Genomic DNA, 17780 nt, shown 5'->3' with positions numbered 1-17780 from the left:
GAGTGAAGAATTCGCCGCCAGGAGAAGAACTGAAGAAGAAGAGAAAATCGAAGAAAAAGAGGAAAAACATCCGTCGCGATGGTATAATAAACGTTTTTATTACAACCTCCTCGCAGACGCTCGGTTTTGAAACTCCTCAACGACGCGTACGAACTGTTCTGGATTTTCGTACGGCCACAAGTGACTGTAGTCGCCTTGGATTTGGAGAAACTCGCCTCTCGGCATCGTCTCCGCGTCGAAGCGTTTGTGTTCCCGTTTGTGGCCGGCGCGCTCGTCGCCTTTGCAGTGGAGAATTAATGTTGGAATTTCGATGGATTTGATTTCATCGCGCGATAACTCGAACGTTGTCCACGATTTAACTTGGTAGGCGAACCCGTCCAGGGTGTTCGTGTCGCAGGTGTAGTGGGTTAAATCGTCGACGTTCATCTTTTGCGCGTTGAGCGCGTCGTAGTTTGGTCGAATGCCGAGTCGCATGAGACCGATGAAGCCGCGAATGCCGCAAGCGCGGACGAACATTTCCGTAGCGAATGCCTGCGTTAATACTCGATCGATGAAGTTCTTTCGACCGGCGATGACGCCTTTGGACGTAAAGCCGTACAGAGAAATCGAGTCAACTTTCGGCCTTGTCAGTCTTTCCCCGCCTCTTCGATTGGGACTGAGGAGAACTCCTATCCACATCGCCACGCCTGCTCCGATGGAATATCCGACGACGTGCATCTTTGCGCCAATTTTATACCTCTTTTTGTCTTCCTGAATCGTTCGTAGAACGGCCAATACGTCCATCGCGAGTACCCGCAGCGAGTCGTAATCCACGATGTCGGTTTCCAAACCTTGACCTCTCATGTCCAACGTCAATACCGAACAGTTCTTTTTCTCGCAGAATCGCTCGACAACACCAGAGGCTCGCCAAGTTTCTTGAGTACCACCGGTACAATTGAGAAGAACTACGGTATTTTCAAGCGACGAAGACGATGCATCCGCAGGATAAAACACGCTCGCCGACATCGCAAACTCGCTCACCAACTTTGCCTCGAGCTGCTTCGCGTCTTCTTCGTTCTGCTCCTGGAAGAGAATCTCCCTCGCTTTTCCAACAACCGTCGGCGCTCTCGGAACCGCAAACTCCATCTCAATCCTCCTCAAACTCGCACTGTCGTCCTCTTCCTCTTCTTCTTTTTCCTTTTCCAACAACCGCTTCTCCTCGTCGCGGATCTCCGCGTATTCTCTCTCTCTCGCTCCCCTCTTAAAAACGGGGACAACATGAGGGGACTTGAGAAGAACAAAACCGATCGATCGCATCGAAAACGCGATCGAGGACGCCACCATCGTCGTCGCCAACGTCAAAACGTCCTCGATCACGCTCAAAGCGATCGTTGTCGACGCTTTAACTCGCGATGAAGCCATGTCTTCTTCTTTCTTTCGCGAGAGAATATTATATACTATGAAATAACGTAACGCCTTTTTTTTTAATTACATGCGAGACACATGCGACAAAAAAACAACAGAAAAAAAGAGAAAGAAATCGAAAAAAAGTCTACATTATTATGTGGAAAAGCAATCGAGTGCATTACCCGTCCGAGTTACGTCGTGACGTAACGTACCGTCCAAGTTAAGGTATTCCCCGTCCGTAGTATTCCCCGTCCAAGTATTCTTACCCGTCCCTGTGAGACAGTGTATTGAGAGAGAGAGTCTCGTATTTTTTCAAAAGAAAAGAAGAGAAAAAATTCGAAAAAGTCTCCAGTATTTGTATGGAAAAGAGCAATCACGACGGTAACAATACACTCTCTATGCCGAAGAGTGGAAGCAACAACGGCCGCGCCTTCACCGTCCTCCGCGACGTCTCCCTCCACTCCTCAATCCTCTCCATAAAAATCAACCCCAAAATCGACGTCATCGCCGTCGCCACCAAAGACGGCGCCTTGTCCTTACATCGCATCGACTGGCAACGCTTGTGGCGAACGGTCTCCCCGGGGAACGAGTGCACGTGCTTGACGTGGAGAGAAGACGGGAAGATTTTAGCGGTGGGACGAAGAAACGGAGACGTGGAGTTGTTTCACGTGGAGAATGGGAACAACCACGCGGGTGGGGAAGGCGCGGTGTATCCGAGCTGGACCGTGGAACGGATGACGGAGAGATTTTGCGACGGATTAGGAGAGGAAGAAGACGGGAAGAGGAAAATATCCGCGTTGTGTTGGATGGGCGTCGTTGGGAGCATAGCTGAGGACAAAGAAACAGACACGCAGTTGACGAAAGAGTTCGAAGCGTTGGCGAGGAGTGGAAGCCACGCGACGTCGTCGTCCGGGAGTAACAACACCGCCGCGCTGCTTTTCAACGACGACTCGTCGGCGAGCAAATTTCACGCTCGGCCAAAGCTGAGCGTATCGAACGCCGCGTTGGCGATGATGCGAGGCGGGAAGAGCAGCGGTCAAAGTGGGAAGAGTTTTGGGTTTGTGCGACGAAATAAAGGGGTGGACGTGGAGGAGACGATAGAGGACGACGTTTTGCTCGAGGAGGACGAGGACGAAGAGGACGAGGACGAGGAGCGTTGGGAAATCGACGAAGACCAACAGGCTTGGAACAGAGACCAGATTTTAGATCACAAGGCACCGCCGAGCCAGATGAACGTTTTAGTGGCTGGAGATGTGAGCGGGAACGTGGCGTGTTTTGGTTTTGGCGCGTTTCCGTTGTTTTGGCAAAAAGTACCGACGAACAACGAAGACGAAGAGAAATCCGCGGTGGAAGCGGTGTCGGTATCGAAAGAGAAAAACGCCATTTGCGCTCGCGTAAATGGCAACGCGTACGCGATGTTGTCATTTGATTTGCTCTCACAACATCGCGTGAAAGCGACGTACGATTTCGCGTTACACGCCGCGCACACCAGTCAGCTTTTGAGCGCGTGTTTGAGCTCGGTCGCGATGCTTTCGAAACGATGGAAAGCGGCGCTAAAGACGGCGTTTTACCACACGGTGGTTGATTTTGCCATCTCGTCGATTGACCCAGATTTTCAAAGATTTATAGTTACGGAGAAACCGAAGAGAGTGGGTAAACTAAGCGCCGGGGCGTCGTATTTGCGAGGTGACGACGACGACGACGAGAACGAGAAGAAAACATCCATGAGTGAAATCATCGCGGACGAGAAGTTCCGCGCGCAGTTTTGCGATATTTTTTGTAAAGACGCACTTTCGTTGTACGAAACAGGCATCATAGATCGCGGTTTAGAAGATTTTTTCGGTGTGAGGTGTAAATCGGGCGAGTTAAAGAAACGCGCGAGGCGCTTAGACCACGAGACGAACGTCGCGCACGACGTTTTGGTGAAGAAAGTCGCTCCGGCGTTGTCGGTGGCGTTTAGTCGCTTGCGAGAATTAAGAGGGTTGTCCAGGTGGAAAAAACACGCGAAACCGCTCGGTTTGAGAGAAGAAACGTTGGATAAGTTGTGCGAAGAAGTCGAGCTGGCGTGTATGGCGTGCCACGACGCGACGACGGCGTGTACGATGGTTGGTAGTAGGAATCGCGCGATATTCGCGTTTCTAATGCGCGCGCAGAAACGCATGGAAACAGGCGTTCCATTAGCAGCGGTACCGAACTTACCGGAAGCGAATGTAGAAAATGTAATGGACGCGCTGGGACGAAGCTCAGAGTTATCAACGGATCGGTTGGAAATGCAGTTGTCGAGACATGGCGACGACGACGGTATTCGCTACGGCGGCTTGCGAGACTGCTTAGAAACGCTCCTGAAAACATGGGACGAAGACTTTCTTCGCGAAACGAGCGGTACGATTGAAGGAAACGTTGTTGCAACCCCCGCAACGCCTGGTAGCAATTCATCGATTGATGGCGACGTCGACGACCAAACGAAGAAGTGCGACACGTTGAGCGCCAACGCCACGTTTATAAGTTCCGGATCTCTCGCCGTTCAAGAAAGCTTTCGAGACGCCGTTCGAAACGGATGCCAGTTCGGTAAAGATGTCGTTGCTTCTAATTTTGGTATGAGTAGCGACGATATGGGTACCGATACCAACGAGCTTTACTACGAAACCGTCGAACCTCTCGATGCTTTAGAATACACGAACGGTCGTGCGCTCACTTTATTAGTTCCCAAAGAAGAAGACGAAGCAGAAGAAGACATGGCGGAGGGCGAAAATCCTAACCGTCACAAAGCCGCCGTTCTCGTTCTCGCCGACGGTGTGGCTACATTCGACGATGACGGAGAGGACGACGACGAGCGCAAGTGTCGCCGCCTTCCTCCGAACGCCGTAGGTCCAATCGAATGTTCGACCTCTCGAGGTTTAGCCGCCGTGCGCATCGGCGCGAACCGATTCATCGTTTTAGATTTAGAAGAAGACGAAGAAGACGACGATGAGAACGACGACGACGAGTAATATTATTACAATTGCACTAACAATATTAACAACAACTCATTTTATCAATTCTTACCAATCTTCATGACGTAGTTATTCTCCAACGTCCTCAATTCCTCCAAGTAATGCGAAGCGCAGAGCAAATCATCTCGCAACTGCGACTCGTAAAACTGTCCAAGATTTTCATTTTCATCTGCCTCCGTCGTGAGGCCTTTCTTCACGCATTCAGCGCATCGCACTCGAACAATCACCTGTTCTCCGTCGACTTCGACGGTCGCACCCGATTTCCCATCGTCCTCGTCGTCGGAGGCGTCCGCTGACATTTTATTTTTCTTCTTGTGGTCAAACAAAACTGAACTGATGATCTCGAAAAAAAAGGCGTTTCTTTGTTTGTTTTTTTAGGGGAAAACCTCCTCTTTCTCTCTTCTTCACTTTATATGCCGCACTGGGGGTGGTTGCAACGCGGTAAAATCGTCCCGAGGAGCTGTAATTCTTATTATTACTGTTATTTCACGACGAGGACGACACTATTAAGAATGGCCCCGTCGATGACGACTTGTTCTTTATCATCGTCATCGTCGTCGTCGTCGTCGTCTTGGTCATGGCGGCACAATAGAATTGGAAACAACAACAACAACAACAACAACAACGGCGAGAGAAACCGAGCGTTCCTGCTACCGTGGTGGTCGAGACGAGCTGCGACGACGACGACAAAGACGACGACAAAGACGACAGCCTCCTCTGGCAAAGAAGACGTTCTTCGCCGAGATAACTTTACCTACCCGCCGGAGTACCTCGACCTCGGTCCTCGCATCAAAAAAGCGCTCGTGGAAAGCAATGAATTCGACCCGGAAATGTACGATTTAGTCTGCGACGTCCGATCGCCCTCGGAATACAAAGACGACCACGTCCCGTTCGCCATCTCCACGCCCGTCTTGAGCGATCAGCAGAGAGAAGAAATCGGGACGATGTACGTCCAAGTCGACCCGTTCGAGGCGAAAAAGCTGGGCGCGAAATTGACGAGCGAGAATCTAAGTAAAATTTTAGAGGAACATTTTTTACATCTTCCGAAGACGACGAAGGTGTGCGTGTATTGTTTTCGAGGCGGGGAACGGTCGCTCTCGTTAGCGCACGTGCTGTCGAGAATCGGTTTTGACGTGTCTTACGTTCCAGGCGGGTATAAGAAATATCGAGAGACGACTTTGAAGTATCTCAAAGAGGAAGCGGCAAAGTTTCGTTACCACGTCGTCGCTGGGAAGACCGGGTGCGCGAAGGGAAAGTTGTTGGACGCGTTGGAGAAACGGGGTGCTCAAGTGATTGATTTAGAGCGCTTCGCTGAACACAGAGGGTCGGTATTAGGGGAAGATCCAGAGAATGGATTCGTCGGGCAACCGAGTCAAAAAATGTTCGATTCGAGGTTGGCGCATAAGATGCGAAAGTTTGACGAGAAGAGAGTTATTTTCGTGGAAGGCGAGTCGTCGATGATTGGTAAAGTGCAAATACCGACGATGACTTGGAAGAGAATGGGTGAAGGTAAAGCGACGATATTGAGCATACCGATGGAACACCGGGTCAAATGGATTAGGCAAAATTACGAGCACTTCGAGACGACGGAAGTTCCGAGACTGTTGGAAAAATTGCAAGTGTTGGAGAAGAGAGTAGGGAACGAACGCGTCAATCAGTGGAGAAGTCTAGTCGCGGAGAAGAAGTGGGATCAGTTCGTGGAGGAGATTTTGGTGCACCATTACGATCGCGCGTACGACCAAGCGTCGAAACGTTCGAGACCAAACGATTTCGACGAGGAGAGCGGTGAAAGAAAAGGGGCCGATCAAGGCGGCGCGGACGAGTTGTTCTTGGAAAACTTAGAGGAGCAAACGTACGACAAAGCCGCAGAAGACTTGATGGAGAAGTACGATAAAGTGTTGTAATTAGTTTGTATATTAGTATGAATGTGCCGTAGCTTTTAGCAGCGTCTATTTATTCAATCTTATTTTTATTATTAGTATTAGTGGTAGTAGTAGTAGTATATGTAAGCTTCGCTGCCGCTTAGATTTTCTTTTTCTTCTTAATCTTCGTCGTCGTCCATGTTTAATTCATTCGGCGCAATCATCCCCGGAACCGCCGCTAAGCGTTCCTTGGCCACCTCTGCCAACCTAGCTTTCTCTTCTTCTGCGAAATCTGCGGTCGAGAACTGTTTACTCGCGACTAAGAAGTCGCGCAAGTGGTTCTTGAACTGGACCAAATCGCTTTTATATTCCATCATGCCACTCGCGAATCGCTCGACGTCGCCCGCGGACATGTTCGGGAACGAGCCGGCTAATAACGTCGCCACGTGGTCTTTGATAAAATGCGCGTTGGAGGAGTATTGACCTTGTTTTTCCGGCGGGCATAACGAGGCCGTCAATCTCTCTGGCGAGTCCGCGACGGTGAACAAGTTTTGCAACAACAACGCGTGCAACTTGAACCCGGGTTTGTGGAACCCATCCGTCAACACCGCGAAAATCTCAGATAACAACGTGAGATAAAAGGATTGATAAAACGCGTTGCAAAACTCGGACATTTGAAAGTACTTCATCATTTCGAGAAGTAAGTGCAACCCTTCGTCCGCGACGTTTCTTTCTGTGTGTCTGAACGCCCAAACGATGGAGTCGATGACCAACTTCAAGTGCTCAGGCGATAACGTCGCGATGGCGCGGAAGCAATGATTGGTCACTTCACGAAGTAACGAGAAAAACTTCAAACGGTGGTCCGGATAATCCTCAAAGTTTACCGTAATCATCCCTAACGTGCACTCAAAGACCGCGTCAAAGATCTTCGGGATCTCGTCAATCATCGCACCTTTTACTTTCTTCACGATGGCGGCGAACAGTGATAAGACTTCGGCGTCCCGCGCGTCCGGGACGTTTCTCGCGTAATCGCCCAGGATCGGATCGTACATTAACGGGACCAGCTGTTGCGCCACCAAGTGCGGATCTTCGCAGCCTTCCACGAAGGTTTCGATCAATCGCAAACACTCTCTTTTTACAGAGCGAGTGAGTTTTACGAACGAGGATTTCGACGCGTATGGTCCGCCTTCCGCGATGGCGGCTGAAATCAACTCCGAGTAGAGTTTATACACGTTCAACAAATCGCCGTAAATTAAACTCATTTGGTTTTGGAACGGCTGCCCGAGCGAAATGCAACAGTGCGTGTTTGTTTTCAAAATATTTAAGATGTTCTTGATGACCTCTTGCGACTTCAAACTCTCGCTCGATTGCCTCGCTTGCGTCATGATGAGGTTCCACGTTTCGTTCGGCGGCGTCATCAATCTCTGCACGTATTCCTCTTTTTTCGCCAAGTTCAGTTCCGAGGAAACCATGTGTCCGACGGCTTCGTAAAAGATGTGCACTTGGTGCGGCTCCAAATCGCGAATGGTGTTCGTTAAACCTCTCAACAACTCCTCCACGAACGGCTCGTGTTCGCCGACTTGCGTGATGACAAATTTGCGCTTGCACTTGATGGTGATTTTCAAGAACGTATCGCACGCCATGTCTTGCACTCCGGGGTGGGTTTCGTGCATAAACTCGAACAGTTTATTCACCACAGTTTTCAAAAACTTCCAGTGTAACCTAAGAAATCTTGGATACTGACCGACGACGTACATGATGTTACTCGCGATGACCGCCTTGTGATCTTTCCCTCGCATGATTTCGCACAAGTTCAACAAGTCTCGAATCGCCGTGACCAAAAATCTATTCTCTTGGTCTTCTTGCATGGACCCGGAAATACTTCCAATCGCCCAGCACAACGTGTTCAGCGTGTTCCACGTGTACTCTCGGCCGTTCAATTGATTGCTCAACTTTTCCAACATTTGTTGCTCGGTATCTTTGTGGTCCAAGTGCGCCAAGTAAATCAACGTCTCGCGCATGATTTTGTATTGGACCAAAACGTCGTTGTCTTTCAACGTCTCGCGCACGATGTTTCCGTTTTCATCTTCCACGATCAACACTTCTTCGGGTTTCGCCATTCTCGAAATCATCAACATTCTCAATTTACTCATCGGCGCGGAATATAACGCGCGTCTTTGCGACCCAGAGGAAGACCCGTTTTGTTGAGCTCCGCCGCCGGCGGGCGCGCCAAACGTGAAATCAACCGCATTCGGGAAACCGTCCTGTCCACCCGAGCCAGTTCCGGAATCGCTCGCTTGAAACAAGTCGCACACCAACGCGTGCCAGTAATCCAAACACACTTTAAACACTTCCGGTTCGTCCACGTACGAAATGTTCAACAAATACTCCAAACCGTTCAACAAGCCGCTTTGCAACTCGGGCGTGGTTTCCAACAACTTCACGTGCGCTTTGAAAAACTGCGTGAAGAAAATGGCCAAGTTTTGAACGAACGCTTGTTCATCGTCCGATCCGTTCGCGTAGGCTTCCGGAATGTTCGTGTTCCTCGGCAACGCCGTCGCCAAATGGTTCATCAGCTCGGTATACATCGCCACGAACTTCCCGTTGTATTGCGCGTCCACGAGCAAACTCCCAATCTCTGCCAAACATTGCAACACCACGTTCCTATACGTCGGGTTCGGAAACAACCTCAACAATGTTTCCAACAAAGGACTCTCAAAGATGTACCCGAGTGGAATCCACGTCAAAAACGCGTGCAACGTCACCAACGTTTGCGAAATCAACTCCGGTTTCTGCGAATTCGTCAACACAAACTCGCACAACTCGTGAATCATCGCAAACTCCGCGTTCAAACTCGTCTTCAAACTCTTAATCTTATCCTGCGTCATTTCCCCTCTCGAGAAATCAAACACTTCCTCCGATAAGAGCTTCAAAATGTTTAAACAATTCTCGCACAACGACTCGCTCATCTTCGCCGCGCCGACTAAATCCGGAATAAAACTCGGCCATCTGTGCGGCCAATCGTGCTTGACAATTTGTACCAAAACGTTATTAATCTTCGTCACGTACGCTCTTTCCTTCCGAAATAACTGTTCGTCCCCGGACAAACTGATCACCAAGTTCGATATAAAATTCTTAATCCCTTCTCTCTGTTCCAACGGCAACGATCCCCACCGAAACTTGATCACCGAGTCTAAGATTTGCAATGCGAAAAACTTCGTGTTCGCGCTCTTCGAGTGCTCTAATATCCCATCCACTCTCGTCCACGAGTGTTCGTGCTCTTGCATCTGCTTCATGATTTGCTCGGCTTCCGCTCGTAATTGCGGATTCCCCCCCGGGGAATAAAAAGCGTTGACGACGGCATCCAAAACGGTCACGTCGAACGGTTGCGCAAAATCGAGCAAGGTTTCCGAACCCGGGAACGAAGCGTTGGAAGACGACATCGTGGTAAATGCCTCCTCTTTCTCGTGCGTTTTAACGCGTTTTATCTCTCTAAAATCTCCGAGACAGACGATCGTTTGAGTTCTTCTTTGTCTTCTTCAAGAGGAGTCTTCTTTCCAACGTTCTTCTTTCAATTATCTTCTCTCTCCAATAATTTTCGATTTAAACAACAACAAACAACAACACTTGCTCTCCAAAAGAAAAAAACAGACGCAGCAACGCGCGTGGTAAAGGTGTTGTTATCTTCCGCGCGAAATGTTTAGTATACAGTCAGCTAAGGCGTTTAGTTTTCTCTCTCGTTTTGGGAAAGAAAAACAGTAAATAACGCGAGTGTAAGTAAAGAGTGAGAGAAATGTCAAGAGAGAAATTTTGTGTTGAAGGTTGCCTGGTTTTCTTCGTACACCCTAAGTAACCCTAAACCATTTTTTGAAGAAGAGAAAAAATTCAAAAACTGAACAAAAACGACGACAGTAAAAAGAAGAGGGAGAGGAGTGCGTTATATTTATATCAGACACACTTTAAGAGAGATCGAGAGAAAGAGAATGACGACGACGGGAGGAAGCACCACCGTGAGACCATCAACAGCGGCCCCGGATATTTTAGCGGCGGCGGAAGCGGCTGGAGTGTACGACAAAAACGTTAAAGATTATGATGACGATGGGGAAAAAAAAGAAGGGGAAGACGACGAAGAAGAAGAAGAATCGGACGGGTACGAATTCGGCGACGAGGAGACGGCGATGGCGAAGAAATTATTGGCGAAAGATGAACAGAGAAGGAATGGAGGTGGGGATTCGTCGTCGAGTTCGGAGTGGTCGAGTTCAGAGGACGACGACGACGCGGAAATCTTAGACGCCGCAGAGCTTCCAAATTGGTTGAAAGATATTAAAGAAACTGGACGAGAGAGAGAAAAAGCCGACGAGGAAGACGTGGACGCGACGAATATTTCGCCGCCGAGGACCAAAAATGAAATCGTAAACCACGTTCCGGAGATGCCGGACGTGCCTGAGATTGGTGCCGAGGAAGAGATTGAACTCGTGGGTCAGATAGTTTCCGTCGTCGGCGACGTGTGCGTCGTCGCGAGCGAAAAGGAAGACCAGGCGCCTCTGGACGAAACCACGCCGTTGTGTTCGGAAGAGAGATTTGGATTGGGTTTTGTCGAGGAGGTGTTTGGACCAATCACGAAACCGATGTATACCATGCGGTACGATAAGAAGAAGTGTAAGAGCGCGAACGCGCCGGAAAAGATGACGGTAGGCGTGAAGATATTTTGCGTGCGATCGATGAAAAAGACGCTGATGCCAGAAAAGTTGTATTCGAAAGGGTACGACAACAGCGGGGCGAACGACGAGGAGATTGATGACGACGGCGAGTTTAGCGACGACGAGGCAGAAGCGGAAGCGAAGAGGAAGAAGAATCCGAAACAGAGGAAAAGAAAGGAGAAAGAGGGTGGCGGAGGAGTTTCGGCGTCGAAACTTTGGGAGGGGTTTGTGCCGAAACATCAACTTCCCGGACACCAGCACCAGCAACCGATTCAACCTCCGATTGGACAGATGGCGTTTATGGGTGGGATGAACGTAGGTGCGCCAGCACCAGGAATGATGATGATGATGCAACAACCACAAATACCCCCGCAAATGGTAGTTTCGCAGCAATCCGGTGTCTTGCGAGTTCCGGTGCCCGGCGTCGACTTTATTCCTCCGCCCGGCGATTCAGTCAACGCACCTCCACCGCCCCCACCGCCGAAGTAAGAAGTGAGATAGAATAAAGAGAGTCAGATTATAATAGATTTTAAGTGTTTTACATAAACATAGATGACATAAATTTCGCGCCTTCTTTCGTCTTCCACCACGTCTTTGTCGCTCTGAAGTTTTTCGCATTCCCACTCGCACTCACGCCTAACCCTTTAAACGTCTCTCCTACTATTCGCTCTAATCTATTCGCGGTCTCGCCACTCTCCATCTCCATCTCGCTCCCGCCCACTCTCGGCACCGCGAACCCGGGCACGACGATACCCGACACGTTTTCACTCCCAAACGCACATCGAGAGCCAGAGATGAGACCTTTCAACAAACCATCGCGAACTCTGGTCGCCTTTTCATCCAATCGCGTTAATTTCTCGTTCTCAACAGTCTCGCTCTCACCGAAACAATAGACATCTTTCTCCGCGTCGCCTCGCGTCACCCCTCGCTCGAGCTTCATCGCCGCGCAAAAAACAATCTTCCGAGCGCAATTTTCTAAATGCTCTCTCACAAACCTCACCACTGCGTGACACGCGCTCGCTTCGTCTCGTTCCGGTACCATCATGTTAATCGCCAAGCACGAAAGCACGACCGCGTTATTCTCCTCAGCGTCGTCCGTAAACTGTACCAAACTCACAGCTGGAGCATCTTCCAACGCTTCGCCATCGTCGCTCGTCTTCACGAAAATCGCTCGTTCCAACGCGCTGATATCGTCTTCTTCTTCCTCCTCCTCCTCTTCCTTGTCCGTCTCTTTCTCGCCGTTCTTATTTCCAATCATCTTTCCAACCAAATCTCCCCCGTTCTCGTCGGTAAACTTCAACTCGAAATCTCTCCGTTTGAGTTGTTTGCCGCCGCTTTCCCTGCTGGTGGTCAGAGATTTCAACGCGCGAACGCCGGCGCCGGCGACGTCGCACAGGCCAATCGCGAGAATATTACCACCACCATCTTTAGGGAAAGACGACGAAGAAGACGATGCGGTGAATAAAAGCGCCTCGTCCTCTTTGCGAGCGAACGAAAGCTTCATCTTAAAAACAATCGAGAGAAAATGTAAAGCGAATTTTGGCAGTCTGTCGCTCAAAAAATCTTTCACATGTCTCATGTGTCTTCAGAAAAGAATAATAAAAACGATCAGACCACGACGCAAAGCGAACGACATATACACGCGCGCGTACGCATATAATCGTAATACATGTACGCGTGGCAACGACGATCGAAGAAACCGCTGTTACCGCCGAAACCGACCGATTTCGACGACGTGTTGAAGCTGACCGAGGAGACGAAACGACGAGTTTTAGAAGAGAAAGAAAATGCGTTACCGAGATTGGAAAACGCTTCTTCTTCGTTTGAGAAGGAGGAAGGCGGGAGGGTGGTGAACGGAGAAGAGGAGGAAAGGGAAGAAGACCAAGAAAAATGCGAGGAGGAAATGGGTTGGTTAGCGATGAAAACGAAAGCCACGGAGGCATTCGCGAGGCTCGAGTTCAAACGCGCCGCGAGATGGTTCGGGAAAGCGTTGGAGAATTTGCAGATCGAAGAAGAAAAGACGAGCGAAGGAGAAGGAGGAAGAAGAAGAGATCGAGCGTCGCTGATGGCGAATCAATCGCTGGCTTTGTTGAGAGCGAACGAGAAGAAAACAGCCTTGGAAATCGCAGCCGCGTGCGAAGAAGAAGACGCGGTTTGGCACAAAGGCAGTTATCGGAAAGCGGAAGCTTTGTATGCTCTAGGGGAGTTTAAGGAAGCCGCGGAGGCGTACGAAAGCGCAAAGGCAAAGATTTTAGAGTATAAAACCGAAGAGAGAGATATCGATGCGGCTGTGAACGAACTCGAGGGTAAAATCCACGCCTCGAAAGAGAAAATGGGAGAGATGGAAGAGTTGAAGTCGATCGACGAAGAAGCGAACGAGTGGAAGAAAAGGACGCAAGGCGATGAGAACAAAACCGAGGAGGAGAAGGATAAAGCCGTCGGACAAGCGCAGTTGGACGCGGAAGCGAGAGATAGAAATCCGAAAGTGAAACAACTCGTCGATCGAGCGATGGAACTCATGAACCCGAAAGAATCCGAAGATGGCAACGCGGGAGAAAATTTTGTCATCACGAAGGAGATGTACGATGAATACCTCGATTTGTGTAACAAAGCGCTCGCGATGGAACCGGAGTATTATCAGTTACACTTCCAAGTGGCCATCGTGTATTTGCGTCTCGGTAAAATATCAAAATCAATTGAAACGATACAAAATGCTTTGAAGTACGGACAGAACTTTCTCATCGCGCACTCGCTTCGAGGCAGCTGCTTCGAGTCGCTCGGGGTTCCAAACATCGCTGAGCTTTCTTACGCGACCGGGATTAATATCTCGTTCGATAACTGCGAAAGTTGGATCGCGTTGGCATCGTTATTAGGCACCACTCGCGGCGAGGTGACGAACGCAGTACAGATGATTCGCGCGGCATATACAGGTGGTCCAGAAGCTAAGTTTAAAGAACCGCAAAGACATCCAGTTTTGGCGTTACTTTTGGGCTACTATTTGGACGCGCTCGGGCACGACGCCGAGCCGTCGGCGTTGTTTGATTTCTCACTTCGAAACGGCGGTGGCGTGACACCGTTATTTTTCAAAGCCGCAGTCGGCGTAACGAGTGGTGATATCGACGCAGATTCGTTTGCTATGTTACGAAGTGCGTTCGAGATGCTTCGATCTGAAGCTCGAAAATCCATGCGAGAGACGGAGAGTAAAGTGGGCGTGGCGCTCGACGTGACTGGGTACTACAAAGGAATTGAACTCGTGATTCACAAACTCATTCCGACGCAGTGGAAGAAATTGGAAGAAGCAGTCTACGTGTACGAAAATATTTTGGAGCCGTTGAAAGTTCTCGCACCAAAAACGGTGTATTTAACCCGAGAGAGTATCGCGTCCCTCTTGGAAGAAACGATCGAAGAAGAAGAAGAAAAATCTTCGGGTATCGTGTTGAAAGGCGGATGCCGCTCCTACGCGGGTGTTCCAGAGAAAAGAGTGTATATCGGCGATGCAAAACAACGCATTCGTTCCGCAATCGATGCTTGGGACGATGCGAAACAAAGCATGTCCAAAGACATTCCAAAACAGTTAGAATTTCAGTTCCCGGATCTCGTAGCGCAAGAAATCGTACGAGCAAAACGCGCGTCGAAGAACGATAAGAAGTTTTCGCTCTCAACCGTCGTCGCTATCGTTCCAAACACTCGTCGCGAAGATTCTCAGACTCACGCAATTATGCGTTCCAATGGGTTTATTGTTTCGTTTGCCTCAAAAGAAGGTGATTACTCGGCCGATGACGACGCAGATTTTGACCAGCAAAACGCTCGATTTTTAACCAATCGAGGCGACGGAGGCGATTTGGGCAACAGAGACGTTCTGGAGGTTCCATTCGATCAAATCGACGCGTGGGCGAACGATTTCGTGAACGATTTTAGGAACTGGAAAAAGACCAGAGATGGAGTATTCAATGCCACGAACGCTATCGCAAAAGCGGTTCTTTCTCACGTAGGTGACGCAGCGAACGTCATAGGGGATTGGACGTTTGCCAAACACGCTCGGGTGCGCTCGCCGGTATTTTTGGAGTTGACGTTTGTCATCGACGAAGCGAGCGAAATGCCGAAACTCGTGACCATCGATCCAACGCCGAGCTTATCTGGTCACAAGAAATATCGCGTCGCGGGATGCGAAGTAAAAGAAGTGGATGAGGAAAGTAAAGAGAAAGTAAACGAGTACGCCTTCCCGATAGCGTCGGGCGTATGCGACGCCGCGTGGATGTTCGCGTTTGATGCTCTCGAAGACGACTTACTCGAGCGCGAGAGATGCGATGATGCGTTGATGAATTTCGCGAACGGCGCTGTATCTCTGATTTAATCTCATGATACTAGTTTATATACTTGTACACAAATACATACGACTTTTATTACAAAGCTCTCGGCGCCGGAAACTGCTTCAATTTCCGCGGGGGTGGGATGTTCGTAATGCCGGACGGTGGTTGTTGATTTTGCTGCTGCTGCCCATGTTGTAGTCGCTTCGACGGTGGCACGTACACCCTCCCAATATTTGTTTTCTCGTTCAACGCCGCTATGGATGACTCATTAGAATACTGATGCTGCCGTTGCTCCGCGTCCATCGCTTCCGTCCTCGGATACGTCAAAACCGTTGGACTCCGAATCCCGCACATCGCCGCGTGTCTATCGTACGCTTTCTTCGCGCTCTGCTGAAGCATCGCTTCATTGCTAAATCTACTCTGTCCGTTCGTCGTAGTATTACACGGCGTCGTCCGAGATCTTTTCGCCGACGAGTTCAACAAAACGCCTCCTCTCTCTCTACTCTCCTCTCCCTCAAAGTTTTCATCGTTTTCAAAAATCATCTGCGACGAGGCGTGTCGTTTATTCGGTCGAACAACTTTATCCGGCGAGACGAAGAACAGAGAGGATTGGTTCCCGATTGGATCGCATTGCATGCCCTGAATCAGCGCGTTTTTGTAAACAGAAAGAGAGAGAGAGAGTAAATAAACCATGTCAGCATTTAGCAGCGCGAATCAAATCAAATCCAATCAAGAATTAATGAATGTGCTCCTAAACGCGCGCGCGCGTGCGTGTTACATATGCAATAAAAACAAAAGAGAGCAAACGTACCGCATAAAAAGGCTCGTGCAAAGCGTTTGGAATCATATGAATATGTAGTGCTCTCGTGTTATTATAAATATCCTAAATAGTAGTGCGCAAAAGCGCTCGATGGGTGTTTTGAGGGGGTAGGTGTTTTGTTTTTTCTCTTTCAAAGTTTCCCCCCCCCCTTTGCTCGAATACCTAAACCCTAAACATATGCAGTGCACAGTTCTTTCGCTTTCGTTCTCGTCTCTCGCCTCGTTTTGCCTCTCACTGAAATGCGCGCGGAGAGAGCGAGAGCGCACACACACAGAACTCAAAAAGAAGCGCAAAGAAGACGAAGAACAAAGAAGAAAGGATTATTATGGTGCGCGTTTGTTGATTTCCACGCGTCGTGAACGCACGCACACACGCGGTTCGTTTTTGCGCAAAGCGTTTTATATATATAAATATCTCTCTCGTGAATCCTTTTGTTTCCCCGCGAAACGTGTTGACTTCTTTCCGTTTCTGTGTATCATTCCAGGACGACGCGCGAGCGAAACAAGCCTTAGCCTTAGCGCAACAACAACAAGGAGGACAAGGAATAGATCTCACCAACGCCCCAACCTCCGCCCAAGAACAATCGGAACGACTCAACCAAGAACAACAGTTAGAAGATGAACGGCAAGCCTTTCTCGCATCCGTTTTAGAACCGAACGCTCGCGAACGACTCGCGCGAGTAAAACTGGTGAAACCGTCAAAAGCGCAAGGCGTGGAACGGATGATTTTAAACGCCTCTCGACAAGGAAAACTCGGGAAAGTTTCCGAACAAATGCTCATTGATATGTTGAACACGGTTTCGGAAAGCGGGATTGGAGAGAAGAAGGTTGGGAGCATCACGTTTGAAAGGAAGAAGAGCGCGTTCGACGAGGAGGACGAGTCGGAGGACGAGTGGTAGAATGAGCGAGAACGAGAGAAACGCAAGAGCGGCGTCGGGGTAGGAATAATAGAAGAATACGAACAACAATAACATGTGATGATCATCGTAGCACGTAGCAACAACAACTATTTATCGTAGAAAGAAAGAACAAAATCGTTTTAAAAGTAGTACGTATACATGCGCATACGCGACATCGACTTTAACCGCTTCAAGGGCGTTACTTTGTCTTCACTTCTTTTCCCCCAAAAGAAAACTACTCATGAGCGACGGACACGGAAACATCGACGCGCACATCGCCACGCTCGAAGAGGCGTTGGACGCGTTAAAGCGCGAGCGGTATTCTCGCGATTATTCTTCCCTCAATACTACGAATAAGAGCGAGGAAAGAGATGAAGATAAAGAGCGCGCGCTGATGAGTGAAAACGAACTGTTACTTCGCGTGTTACGGAAAGTGATGCTGGAGAAGGAGTTTCACTTTCCTTTCGAGGAGGAGGAGAACGAAGACGAAGTAGGAGAGGACAACGACAACGACCACGCGATCGGATCGTTCAGTCCGTCCAAGTTTCTGTTAATTTACAAAGTTTCCGGATAACCGACTTCGACACCGGATTGAACACGCGCAGGTTGTTGCAGTTGAAGACATTCCGTTGTTCGCCAAATTAGGGGTCATTCCATCAATGCAACCAACCCATGCCACAAGTGATAAGAACATGGCGGAAGATCGAATCGGCGCAGCACGACTAAGAGGCGCATACGCGTGGCAGACATTTGTAAAACAGGGAAGCCGGATTGCGTTTGGTAGTGATTCCCCAGTGGAACTGGCCCTTCC

At 49.3% G+C, this 17780-nt stretch overlaps 9 protein-coding genes across 9 annotated transcripts in view; 6 read left to right on the top strand and 3 right to left on the bottom strand.

Annotated features, from left to right (window-relative positions):
• Positions 1–99: 99 nt before the first annotated feature.
• Bathy03g02340 (unknown protein) lies at positions 100–1401 on the bottom strand (the record flags this gene model as incomplete). Its single annotated transcript, XM_007514113.1, has 1 exon — positions 100–1401. One exon carries the CDS (start codon positions 1399–1401, stop codon positions 100–102), a length of 1302 nt encoding a protein of 433 aa, XP_007514175.1.
• Positions 1402–1784: 383 nt separating this feature from the next.
• Bathy03g02330 (predicted protein) lies at positions 1785–4376 on the top strand (the record flags this gene model as incomplete). Its single annotated transcript, XM_007514202.1, has 1 exon — positions 1785–4376. The coding sequence occupies one exon, from the start codon at positions 1785–1787 to the stop codon at positions 4374–4376; it is 2592 nt and encodes an 863-aa protein (XP_007514264.1).
• A 515-nt stretch (positions 4377–4891) lies between these two features.
• Positions 4892–6283, top strand: Bathy03g02320 (tRNA 2-selenouridine synthase; the record flags this gene model as incomplete). Its single annotated transcript, XM_007514164.1, has 1 exon — positions 4892–6283. One exon carries the CDS (start codon positions 4892–4894, stop codon positions 6281–6283), a length of 1392 nt encoding a protein of 463 aa, XP_007514226.1.
• Positions 6284–6420: 137 nt separating this feature from the next.
• On the bottom strand, positions 6421–9684 carry Bathy03g02310 (exportin-1; the record flags this gene model as incomplete). The annotated part of the gene is made up of 1 exon (XM_007514114.1): positions 6421–9684. One exon carries the CDS (start codon positions 9682–9684, stop codon positions 6421–6423), a length of 3264 nt encoding a protein of 1087 aa, XP_007514176.1.
• A 540-nt stretch (positions 9685–10224) lies between these two features.
• Bathy03g02300 (predicted protein) lies at positions 10225–11430 on the top strand (the record flags this gene model as incomplete). The annotated part of the gene is made up of 1 exon (XM_007514150.1): positions 10225–11430. The coding sequence occupies one exon, from the start codon at positions 10225–10227 to the stop codon at positions 11428–11430; it is 1206 nt and encodes a 401-aa protein (XP_007514212.1).
• A 155-nt stretch (positions 11431–11585) lies between these two features.
• Positions 11586–12445, bottom strand: Bathy03g02290 (unknown protein; the record flags this gene model as incomplete). Its single annotated transcript, XM_007514353.1, has 2 exons — positions 11586–11593; positions 11635–12445. The coding sequence occupies 2 exons, from the start codon at positions 12443–12445 to the stop codon at positions 11586–11588; spliced, it is 819 nt and encodes a 272-aa protein (XP_007514415.1).
• A 165-nt stretch (positions 12446–12610) lies between these two features.
• On the top strand, positions 12611–15295 carry Bathy03g02280 (predicted protein; the record flags this gene model as incomplete). The annotated part of the gene is made up of 1 exon (XM_007513984.1): positions 12611–15295. One exon carries the CDS (start codon positions 12611–12613, stop codon positions 15293–15295), a length of 2685 nt encoding a protein of 894 aa, XP_007514046.1.
• Positions 15296–16396: 1101 nt separating this feature from the next.
• On the top strand, positions 16397–16969 carry Bathy03g02270 (predicted protein; the record flags this gene model as incomplete). Its single annotated transcript, XM_007514347.1, has 2 exons — positions 16397–16399; positions 16556–16969. 2 exons carry the CDS (start codon positions 16397–16399, stop codon positions 16967–16969), a joined length of 417 nt encoding a protein of 138 aa, XP_007514409.1.
• A 241-nt stretch (positions 16970–17210) lies between these two features.
• Bathy03g02260 (predicted protein) overlaps positions 17211–17780 on the top strand; it is a gene marked incomplete at both ends in the record, with an annotated part of 2524 nt that continues 1954 nt past the window's right edge. The window contains 2 exons of the mRNA XM_022379226.1: positions 17211–17531; positions 17575–17780. The exon at positions 17575–17780 is cut by the window's right edge and continues 1954 nt beyond it. Of these exons, the coding sequence (XP_022234914.1) occupies positions 17211–17531; positions 17575–17780 (527 nt within the window). The remainder of the gene's footprint in view (positions 17532–17574) is intronic.

This window comes from Bathycoccus prasinos (genome assembly GCF_002220235.1).
Source record: "Bathycoccus prasinos genomic : Chromosome_3".
NCBI classification, from domain to species: Eukaryota; Viridiplantae; Chlorophyta; class Mamiellophyceae; order Mamiellales; family Bathycoccaceae; genus Bathycoccus; species Bathycoccus prasinos.
The sequence above is the reverse complement of the archived record's forward strand: the minus strand, read 5'-3'. Positions and strand labels throughout refer to the sequence as shown.